The sequence below is a fragment of the Apium graveolens genome, chromosome 9 (assembly GCF_009905375.1).
Source record: "Apium graveolens cultivar Ventura chromosome 9, ASM990537v1, whole genome shotgun sequence".
Classification (NCBI taxonomy): domain Eukaryota; kingdom Viridiplantae; phylum Streptophyta; class Magnoliopsida; order Apiales; family Apiaceae; genus Apium; species Apium graveolens.
This window is the reverse complement of record NC_133655.1, coordinates 222,369,874-222,382,204: the sequence shown is the minus strand read 5'-3', so window position 1 is coordinate 222,382,204 and position 12,331 is coordinate 222,369,874. Positions and strand designations below refer to the sequence as shown.

Sequence of the window (12,331 nt, the reverse complement as noted above, 5' to 3'; positions counted from 1 at the left end):
CTGATTGGTAATTTTTTAAAAAGAGTGTCAATTAAAGTTGTTAACTTTTGGTACCTTTTTCAACTCTTCCGAAATAGATACATTGTTGTATATTCTCCTATGAAAATGTTCTTAAGGTGCCAAAAGTCCAATTAGAAAAAGAGACCAAAGTTTGACGTTTTTGTCAGCTTAATAGGTCCGGATCGCAATTTTGTAATCATTGTAGAATTACAATTTACAACCATTGGTAATGTTTTCTCAAAATGTATTTTCCTTATTCGCCGGTTGATTAAATGCACGTTTATTAATACTCCATTTGACATCGTAAAAAATAGAAGCTAAAGAAATATTGTGAATTGAATTTCTGTACTAGGAATACAAGATAGTAAAATACAAGGTTACCCCCTGAACATATAAGAAAACACAATACAAGGTCATTTTTTTAAGTTCCTGCATGGAACGTACTGCTTAGATACGTGCTGATGAGTAATTGACTCCCGTCTTTCCAATCATTGTGTAACTTTACAGAATATATAAATTTGATTTGATTAAAATACACTATTCATCATAATTCTGAATATTTAGTGCAAGAAAAGTCAGGAATATTGATGGTATTTATTTGCTGGTAAAGTTCTAACACGTTATATTTCATCAACATTCACAAAGCATGGTTATCATTGAACGAGTGGTTTTTGCTAACAAAAAAAAAAATAATTAATTTCTAAAATTTGTGTTCCTAATTAGTTTAAGTGGTGAATTACTAACGCTGGATCTACTGGTTGGCGGCATACTGGCATTGCTTGAACGTGGGGGCGTTGGGCCCTTCTTCTCACACTAGTGCTTATGTTGTTGGTTGTCCAATGTCTGTCAATTTAGGGGAGAGCTCACATTGAGTTGGTACGGATTTGGGGTAAAACTTATATCAAAATCGAAAATCTTCGTTTTATCAAATTAGTAGCTTACAACATGTGTGCATGTTATGCTTTGCTGCTTTGAATGTATTGTATGTAATGCATTTATGTATATTATAGACTATAAATACCAATTCCTATCAAATTTATTCTGACGTAAACAGAGTAGTCCTGAAATATTCAAACGAGTCATTCTTATGAACATCTCGCCAATGTATTGAAAATTGGCTTTCACTCGTCGCCTTCACTACTAGCTTTCTTTAACTGATAGTGGTAAGACGAAAAAGAAGTAGAAAAAGTGCAAACCAGATTCATTCATCTCGTTTAACACTTGCTTTTTGCTTTTGATTTCGACTGGACGGTGGTACAAAAATGGTCCTCTTTTCTTCATGGAGACACAAATGGACCAACTGTTACGGGGGTATTCGAGGGTAAAAGATAATTTATAGGGTGTAAAACATATTTCGGGATGATCTTTTAAATTCCGGTCAAACTAAACATACTAAACTACATCCGTTTTGGATTAATACTGTTTAAAGTACGTCTTAATTAGTACTCCTGAGTAACTTCTTGATAAAAAATCTCGCAATTTCTTTTTTTTGGGCAAAAAACTCTCGTAATTATCTCTTGAAAACTTCTTGATAAAAAATCTCGGTTCCGTGTGATATTTCATGTGAGGAAGTTCTACGTACTGCATTGCAATCTTAAAGCTTTTCACAGGAAAAACAATTCTGTTCGAAGAATCGGATACCAAGTAATTGTTAGGATATAGTAACAAAAGTGCGAAAACGAAGTACTCGATTATTTATTCACATTCATACAGTCATTTTTCTTCAACTCTAAAATCATTCAGGATCTAAAACCACGTTCTCAACACCAAACTATCGATCCCAGTGTAGGCGTCGAAATATCGGGCGGAGATGTCTGGGGAGGGTCAACCTCAGGCGGCCCCATTGGTATAACATCAGGGTCAGTAGGTGGTAAAACATCAGGGTCAGAAGGTGGACCAAGCGGCATATCAGGTGTCGACTGAGGACCAAGCGGAATATCAGGTCCAGGAGGCGAAGGCATAGGCGGCTTAGGAGCATCAGGGACAGGTGGAGATGGTGTAGGTGGTACAGGAAAGTCAGGGCCTGATGGTTCGAGACTTGGGTTCGGAAACTCTTCAGGAGGTACTGGACCAAAGTCTGGATAGTTTGGAGTTATTGGAAGTTCTGTTGGTGTGTGTGGCTTTATTTGAGGCCTTTTTGGAAACTCTGACGGGCTTTCTGATTGAATCATCCTGGTTGATGTTGCCCGGGAGATACAGCGTGCGGCGGAGACGTTTTTTAGGGAGATTATTGGGGTGTAGGAAGTCAACTTGACAATATTGCTACTTGACATTGCTTTCGACTGGAATCTTCAATTTTTGATGTATATTGTTGGAAGTACAATTATCAGGGAAAAGAAAGATGTGCATCGATAAAAATGAGATATTGAGGTGTACTTCATTTGTATGCAGCAGCATGCATCGTGACACGTTGCGTTTTGGAGTGGACACCTGTCTTACATGCAGCTTGTTTTCCTGTTTGCCGATTTTGATGCAAAATTTTCTGATAAAATCAACAAATACATAGAAATACATATACGTTATAAAATTGTTAAAGTATATTATCGTCCGGGGAAAGTTATTTTTTTGACAAAAAAATAGTTTTCGAATCAAAGTACCACCTTTAATATTAATTTTTGGTAATTTATTTTTGAAATAAATTTTTAATTTCAAAAAATTAATTTTTGAAAAGTATTTGTAAAAGTTATTTTTAAGTATATAATAAAAAAACTAATTGAAACATCTACTTATCAAACAGTTTTATTTAAAATAATTAAATTCAATCAGCTAGTCAAAATAACTAATTTAATTTGTCACTTAAATCTTTTATTTCAAACTTCATCACTAACAGCTCATAACTAATTTTCAAACACGGCCAATATTTCCGGCCTAAGTTACGAATGAAACAATGAATCCTATTATAAATGAAACAATGTTGGTTGCCTTTTGAAATGCAATGTCTAAATGTTTAAATTTTACAATCGGGCCACGTAAAGCTCTAAACAAGACTGTTTTTACTGAATGGATGATGTAAATGGTTTAGCACGTAGTATTTTGGCAATTATCTAATTGAAAAGGTAGTTATTTACGGTTTTTGTTTTGGTATCATTTGCATTTACTGAAGTTTTTGGATGTTTCATTAATTCATTCACAGTGATCACAAGATGAGAACTTATGAAGCAGAGGGTCAGATGATCCCTCATTGCGTGATAAATTACTGTACTGTTGATGGAAATAATCAACCAGTATTGCCACTTCTCTGGAGCAAAGATGAGACCCCAGGCAATTAGGATACACAGATATTCTTACGTGGTACTACATTGACTGGGCAAAAAATGTGTAAGAAGATAATAGCATGGAGCCCGGAGATTTCTTGGGGACCTGAAGTACAACTTTAATACTTATCACTCCCTTTATAAACTCAAATGCAAGAAAGTTCAAACTAGCAAATGTGATGTTAGGTTGGAAGAATTCATGTCATAGCATTTCAGTCATTGGACGACAAGCAGAATTCCATGTCGGGGCCTGCTTCTATAACCCCTGTAATTGATCTACGATTATCTCCGAGTTCCTCATAGAACCTGTCATCAAGATCCAGCTCTATTTGAACCCATAGTTTAGAACAAGATACTGGTGATTCACGAGCTACTGCTACAGCTTTGAAGGTATATATGTGTACAACATATTTTGCATAATAATGCTCAAGCAGGTCCTTTGCCTTGTAAATAAAACTACTGACTTGAAAGATAAGCAAGGACATGACTAGTGCAAAATGGATATGTAGAATCTAAGCTAGTTTCCTGATATCAAATAATAGTAGAATATTCTCCATGACATAAGTTTTTGTAGATATTTTTGTCGGTTTGGAGTATGTATCTGGTGTTAAGGTTAACTTTCTAAGTATTCATAATGTCCATAAATGGGTTGACCGACATTCCTCTTAGTTTGCTTTTACCTTTCCAAACCCAAATATATGCGGTTTTAAACGATTAACCAGATTGGTGGAAGATGATTGACCATATTGGGGGAAGATCTTTAGAAGTTGTTGAACTCGATTTGATTGAATATAATTGGATACTTATGATTACTCGATTTGATTGAATATAATTGGTATTGGACAGTTGTGATTGATTTTTTTTGGGATAATGTTAGCATGTTTTTCTTGATTATTATTTGGATGATAATAAAATGTTAATTGTTATTGACATTACATGATCGATGTAATTATATTGTTTGTTACCACGAGTTATGCTGGGTATGTATCCAACTTTGCATTTGCCAAGCTTTTGGTTAGCCTGGAGGTTTATTCTTGGCATTGGAGCAGTTTCTTCAGTTGGCTTAGCCATTAGTGTATTGTATAAGCCCGAGTCTCTGCGTTGGTTTGTCATGAGGGGTCAACTTGACAAAGCAAGGTTTGTACCGGAAAGGTATCAAAGAGTAAAGAAGAAGCTCGACAAAGACTAGAAGATATCAAGGAGGCTGGGTCCTTATGAATGAAATTCAATTTAGATTATTGGATGTTTTAAGGTTGGAATGTTAGATTTTTTTGGATTATAATTCTGATCTCATGGTGAATTTGGTATTTACTGATATATAGTAATTGAACTAAATACAATATCACAAAGTTATGATAAAAATGATGTGTTAAATTAAATTCAAAACAGTTTATCATTAATAAAATGATGTGTAAAATAACAAAATATATTGAATTTTGTACAGAAAACCGATGTGTCTTACAAATATATTACATCATATAACAAAAAGGAAACTGATGTCCAATAAAGGGTTTAGCATTGGAATAAAAGCTTAAACTGATGTCTCTCAAGGTATTATTATACATCTGTTCCGAACATAAAAATGATGTACTATATTTAATTTAATATTGCTCTATATAAGAAAACTGATGTCTATATTCACATTTAACATCGGCTAAAAATCGATGTAATAGACCTTGACTTTTCTCTACACATGCGAAGACATCGGTTTGAAAAAAAAGCATCAGTTTATAACTGATGTCTAATGTCATATTTCTAGTAGTGTTTACTCAATTTCTTTCCGTCCTGAGCCGGTGTATAAATAGGTTTCACATCAAGAAACCTTGTGTGTTGAAGTAAATCAATGATGTATCGTTGTAGAGTTAAGTGAAGACCACCATTTTTGTATGTTGCCTTAATGCCAATAAATAACTTAAAAATAACTTAAAGGGCCTAAATCCTTTGTGGCGAACAACTGACCAAGTTGATGAATAAATGTAGCGATATATGAAGCATTATTTCATGTTATAAGAATATCATCAACATAAATAAGGATAATAATCTGAAGTTTTCCTTTTTTTTAAACGTAAACATCGAATAATCTATTTTTGATCTCTGAAATCCAAGACTCTCCAAGTAATCTGAAAAACGCTTGTACCAAGTTCGCGGATATTGTCTTAAACCATAAATTGACCTGTGAAGCTTGCACACATAATCTGGAAAATTAGGATCAATAAACTTGCAGGTTGTCTCGTATAAACTTCTTCTATAAGAAACCTATGGAGAAAAGCAATTTACACATCTAATTGTCGAATTAGCCTGTTATAATGGACAGCTAAAGCAATATTTGTTCGTATGGTAGAGTGTTTAACAACAGGACTGAAATTATCCATGTAATCAAGTCCTTCTTGCTGGTGAAACACATTCGCGACAAGTCGTGCCTTCTGTCTTTCAATAGATCCATCAGCTTTCCTTTTTATTTTAAATACCCGCTTATTAGGTAAAATATTCATGCCTGGATAGTACGGAACCAAAGACCAAGTCGCATTTTTTTGTAGAACATTAAATTTTGCTCTTATTCCAGCTCGCCATTATGCTTTTCTCATTGCCTGAGCAATAGATGTTGGTTCGCACTCATCAGATAGTGCCACATGCATAGCATATTTTGAATTGGGCTTACAAAGGCCACTCTTACTTCTAGTAATCATGGAATGGGTCTGTCTTAGCACTACTGTTTGATCATTATTAATAACTATAGGCTTAGTATTGGTAGTAGAACTTGACATCGGGGATTCAAATGGATTAGTAACACTGGTGTTTGGAGAAGATGGAGACGTTGAAGGTTGTGGTGTATGGAGAGGACCATCTGATGGAATCCCTAGAGAACCATTGTTTCGAGAAGATAGAGTGACCAATTCTACCAACGGAGTAAATGATTCAGCCTTGGTGTTGACAAGAGGATTATTACTAACTTCTTAGAATGGGAAAGTGCATTCATCAATGACGAGAAAGATAAACACGACCAGTTGAAAGATCAAGACATATGTACCCTTGTTGGTTTAAAAATTACCCAATAAATACACATCTCTTTGAGCGATATTGTAATTTATTGGTATTATATGGACGCGGGTAAGGAAAACAAGAGCAGCCAAAAACCCAAAGTGTATCATATGCTGGTGTGGCATCAAAAAGTTGTGTATAGGGAGTTTTATTCAGTAACATGCGGGTTGGAAGTCGGTTAATCAGATACATCGCAGTAAGGAATGCATCAGCCCAATATGTTAATGGTATATGAGATTCGGCCAGAATAGTAAGACCGGTTTCCACAATATGACGGTGCTTTCATTCTGCCAAACCATTTTATTTAGGATGAGCAGGACAAGATGATTGAAAAATTATGTCATTATTGGCTAAAAAAGTTTGAAAGGCACGGTTTGGATAGGCTTCGTCATTATCAGATTGAAATGCTTTTATTTTACAAGATAATAGATTCTCAACAAGAGTTTTGAATTTCACAAATATGCCAAACACCTGATTTTCCTGTTGCATTGGAAAAATCCAAGAGTATCTCGAAAAATCATAAATGAATAAAACATAATACTTCGAATTTTTTATTGAAGAAATTGGAGAACACCATACATCAGAGTGAATTAATTCTAAAGGTGCGGTAATAAAAGATTAGACAACTGAAATGGTAGCTTAGAACTTTATCCTAACGAATATGAATGACAAAATGACAAGGATTTTGATCCTTTCATAGGTAAATTATTATTTGAGACAAGTTGCAAAAGTGTATGAGAAGCAAGATGTCCCAGACGAGAGTGCCAAAGTTATGTTGGAACACGAACTCCGAGAAAAGAAAAAGGACGACCTTGATTAGAAATCAATGGATGGCCAATGGATATAATCTATTTTCACTCTTTTCATGGAAAAGCGTCTTCCCTGATTTTAGATCATTCACATAAAAATGAACAGAAAAGAAAATAAGGATGCAATCATTGTCACATGTAAATTGATGAAATGATAAAAGATTAGTAGCAACATCTGGAGAATGAAGGATAATGTTTAATTTTAACGGGGTTGAAATATGATTAATATAAGAAGAACCGATATTTTGGATTCGCAAACTTGACCTATTTCCAACTGCAACGCGATCATTTTCATGATATTCATCATGAATAGTGAGATTAGCTAGATCGGAAGTCATATGATTGGAAGCTCCCGTAGCGGCTACCCATGTAGTGGAATTGTTAGCAACAGGTTGGGTAAATGCAGCCATGCCTTAAATTTCTTTGGTGGGATTCGTCCTTCATAAGCATAATTCATGCGTTCATAACAGTCAATGGTTGTATGACGTGGTCGATTGCAAACCTGACATACGGGAACCTGCGAATGAGAGAGTGCTTCCATAGTTGCAGGTCGGTGCATATTGTTAATAAAATGGCGGCCACGACCTCTACTGAATGAACCCCTATGAGAAAATTTTCCAGGTGTTGTGGCATGTTGATTCTTTCTAGAAGTATACAATGTCGTATGAGCTTCTTAGAGTGGAGTATTTTGAGCCTTTTAATGCATCTCAGCGCTAAGGAGAAGAACAACAAGAACATCATAGGAAATTAGAGTATCGCGCGCTTGGGCTGAACTAACTGTAGTTTCATATACCGGACCAACATTATTCATAATAATTGATATGATATCTTCATCAGCAACGGGCTTTCCAGCTAAAGCCCACAATGACATTAATTTTATCCAAAAAATCAGTTATAGTAAGACCATTACCTTTGACCTGAAAAAGTTTATAACGTTATTGCATAATACGATTCTGACAAGAAGAAGCATACCTCTTTTCTAAGCCCTTCCATGGTGCATGAGAGGTTTGAAAGCGAGCAATAGTGGCAAGGACAGGCAGAGAAACTTTTGTGATAAAAAATACTTGTTGTGTACACCTACTAGTACCATCAATAAAACCAGTAAGTTTTCTTCCTTTTATAAGAGGATTACTTTGAGCCAACCATAAGTGATAGTTGTTTCGATCAAGTTTGATCGAGAAAAATCCAGAAAAATGAGGAGCTGTGACACCCGTATTAATACTACTCGTGGTTCCTGCCATTAAAATTAATGAGAGATTTTAAGACTGAAGATATAGAACAATCATTGGATTTGTTAGGCTCCATATACCATAAAAATAGTAGATGAAATATGATTAGATATTATACTATATATAGCTGTCATAATTCAATTTCACGTATGTATATTTTTCAATATTTGCATATTTATTGCAATAATATTATAATAAACAATCAAATATAAAAATAATTTTGCAACAAAATCATAATAACAATGTATATGTACATTAATAAATTTAAAAAAAATGAAAAAAAAAGTAAATTTTAAAAAATCATGTATCGCACAGGTTATATGAGTTAATATTAGTAAGGAAAATTGAAAATATTTCTTGATAGAAAGATTGAAAAGTTGTTATTAATTCAAAATCCATTGAAATATATGGACCAGGTACCTCTCAGGCCTCAAACTTGAAAGGCTTTTTTGGGGATTTCATGGACTGAACTGTTGATGATGAATGATGAGCCCAACTTTTTGGTGACACATTAAGGCATAGTAAATTTTAGGGGATCCTATTTAGACATAAGAATGGCAGCACGGTTGCTTGTAACCCATTTGTAAGCCGCGTTCTAAAAATTGGGAATCGGGGATGATCGATCAAGCTATCAATTTAGGATTAACTGAAAATCGGGGATTAATTGGAAGGATTAATCGGAGTAAAAATCGGATGTATTATAATATTAATTTATATTTAATATATTATTATCATTATATTAGTTATTTATTAATAAATATATATATATATATATTATATCATAATTTCTATACTTATTAATATTTAAATTAATATAGTATTTTAGTTTTAATAAATAATTATATATATTCCAATAAAGAAAAATTCGTAAGAATTAATCGAATTTCAAAGATCGAATCGGTCTAATATTTTGTAGGGAATTATTTGGGTATTAATCGGGGATTAATTGGTTGAATTGGGGATTTATCGGGGATTTTTAGAACACCGTTTATAAGAGATATAACAATGGCCTTTACTCCATGGAGAATCATTTTATATGGAGAACCGTGGAGAATCATTGATTATATTGTAAAATCTCATCACAAATAGTAAAATTTTATTTTAAAAATATATAATTTGATGCTAACATAGAATAATAATTATATTCGAATATAATAAAAAAATTAACAATTAAAATTTAAAAAAATAATGGATTTTAAATTTGATTCTACAGTCGAATAATTTTTAATAAATATAATTATGTCGTGATTCTACTATAGAATCAATTCAAATGTTTTCATTAAATTTCAATGATTTTTTGAATAAAATATTATATAACTTCAATTTTTAACTTGATAATTATAATTTGTAACTATATATGATAAAAAATGAAATAAATTATATAATCTATATTTTTAAAATAATGGATTTTCATAATTCTCTATAAAAGATTGTTATCCATGGAGTCCTACCTATATAATACTAATACTATCCAGAATAATAGGCAGTCTTATATTATTTATTAAGTTAAAATAAATTTATTTATATTAGGAAAATTCCTAGCTAAAAGCTAAATATTAGTCTGAAGTTTTTCCATTGTGAATACCATTATGTAAATCTTATTTTAAGAAGTAAGGTTTAAATAAACAAATGTTATGAATCTATTAATAAATTTCATCATCAAAGTTGGTACAAATCGACAAAAATGGTAAAAAAAAAAATACGGAGACAGTCCACAGGGGCTGTTTGAAGTATAGAAAGTAGGGGTGTACGCGGTTCGGATCGGATCGGTTTTGGGGTTGAAGTCGAATTAAACCGCGAAGAGCGGTTTCAGAAAATTGTCATTCGTAACTGCATTTGCGGTTGCGGTTAACCGCGTAAATTGCGGTTGCGAATTTGCAGTTATTGTTGATCGATTTGCGGTTCAGCCACTAATTTTAAAATAATTAATAATTAGAAAAAAAATCAGAATATTAATAAATCCAGGTTTAAGTTACGTGATAAATTTACATTCAAAAATAAAATACAAACTAATGCTCCGTGTGGAGCAAGGATATTAAAAACATACAAAAATATGAAGGCGGGAGAACAGAAAAAAGAAAAGGATAAAAAAAATACATGTTGATTACATTTTCCAATTGTTTAGTTAAATATCTTATAATGATTGGAAATCTTATAAACAAGTCTTAACATTAACCTATGATTAGTTAATAAATGTGTATACTTATTAATTTATATGATATTAACTACATTTTTGGAAATATATTTTATTATAAATATATGTTGCGAGTTGCGGTTGCGATTTTGTGATTTTCAAAAATTTAAAACCACATCCAAACCGCGAATAAACGGTTTTTAAAATTTAAATCCACAAACAACCCGCGTTCGCGATTATCCGTAAAATGCGGTTCGATTGCGAGCGGTTTAGCGGTTAGATGTGATTGAGCGGTTGGTCTGTACACCCCTAATACAAAGGACCAAATCATCGAGTTTGGGCTCCGTCCCTTTTATGGTATATTAGAATGGAGAAGTCATTTTTTTGGTACATCTGTTCAAAAAATTCCATTTATGGTACAGAACGCCTGTACTTTTGTGGGATTTTCATAATCCCGCAGAGATGATGGAAAGTAATAACTGTATGTCCTGTTGCCTTTCTCCGAATTTTAGCTAACATAGCGGTGGAACGTGCACATAACTGTTGCCCCTCTTGTAGACCGTCATCCACTATGTTTCGATGTTTATCTACAATTGTGACCACCTTATAGAATAGGTACTCCATCATTGCTGTTACTGGAAGAAAACGAGCCCTCCTTATGTTACCGTTGAAGCCCTCAAGCATGTTTGTGGTTGTTTGACCGTAGCGAACACCACTATCGTGGGAAAGTGTTCACCTCTCCACGGGTATTGTAGCAAGATATTATAGGGCGGTGGGGGAAATTTCACCAATCCTTGACATATATGCGTCGTGCTTTGAGACTTGTGTGGTTATTCCAGCTTTTCATATTAATTTTTTTAGTTCACCACCTGGGTGATGACTACAAAAGTTACTTCTTACATGGAGGACACAGAACCTATGGATGCCGAGTGGCTCAGCAAAACCATTTTGAGGGTCTCGTAGGGCGGAGATAATGCTGGCAGCACGGTCAGAAATGATGCAGATGCCGGTCCGTTGCCGACAGACATGTCTTCGAAGACGCTGCAAAAACCAAGACCAGTTCTCGTACGTCTCCTCATCAACCAAGCCATAACAGAGAGGGAACGGGTGGTTGTTCGAATCAACACCCATAGCAATAAGCAGCTTGCCCCTACATCTTCCTTTCAAGAATGTCCCATCTATTGAAATCACAGGACGTACATGTTGCCACCCGTCCATCATTTCCTTTAAAGACCAAAAAATCCGCTTGCAGACGGACGTGCCCCGCTCCTTAGCATGAGGGACAACATCGATCTCAGCAATGGTTTCAGGATTTGTCTTCATAATGGCTGCCAGGAACATGGGTAGAGCTTGGTATATTGTAGCCCAACTGCCATACACTTCTTCAATTGCTATTTGCTTCCCTCTCCACGCGTTCTTGTACCCCACTATGTGGTTGTGCTCGTTGTTGATCAGCGGGATAATTGTTTTAATGGGAATTTCTGGTGTATCTATTACCTGTTTCACATAAAACAGTAAATGTCAAACAAAATTCGGCTTTAATAAGTGGCGTTTACTAAAGATTTACTTACAAGTGGTTTTACAAGCCGCGCAATCATCCTTGCAGATTACTTCTTGTGATCTTGTAACGGCTGATCGACCATGCATTTATGTTCCTCTCTATTAACATTAATCCGCCAGTACCTGGAATCATGCATGAAAGCAGCCCTCATCCTCCAGTTACATCCCTCAGCTCGGCACTGTAGAATGAGCTGTTCTTTGTTACTTCTTTTAGTTGTATATGTACGATCAGTTTTAATATGTGCACGCCTCACTGCTCCCAAGAGCGTTGCTTAGTCACGGTAACACATTCCCTCACCCAGTTCC

General features: G+C 34.4%; 1 protein-coding gene across 1 annotated transcript; it reads right to left on the bottom strand.

Moving 5' to 3' along the window:
* Positions 1 to 2,377: 2,377 nt before the first annotated feature.
* On the bottom strand, positions 2,378 to 12,112 carry LOC141685978 (uncharacterized). Its single transcript, XM_074491048.1, has 3 exons — positions 12,077 to 12,112; positions 11,366 to 11,962; positions 2,378 to 2,482 (listed from the first exon to the last, which is right to left on the bottom strand). The coding sequence occupies exons 1-3, from the start codon at positions 12,110 to 12,112 to the stop codon at positions 2,378 to 2,380; spliced, it is 738 nt and encodes a 245-aa protein (XP_074347149.1).
* Between the last annotated feature and the right edge of the window lie 219 nt (positions 12,113 to 12,331).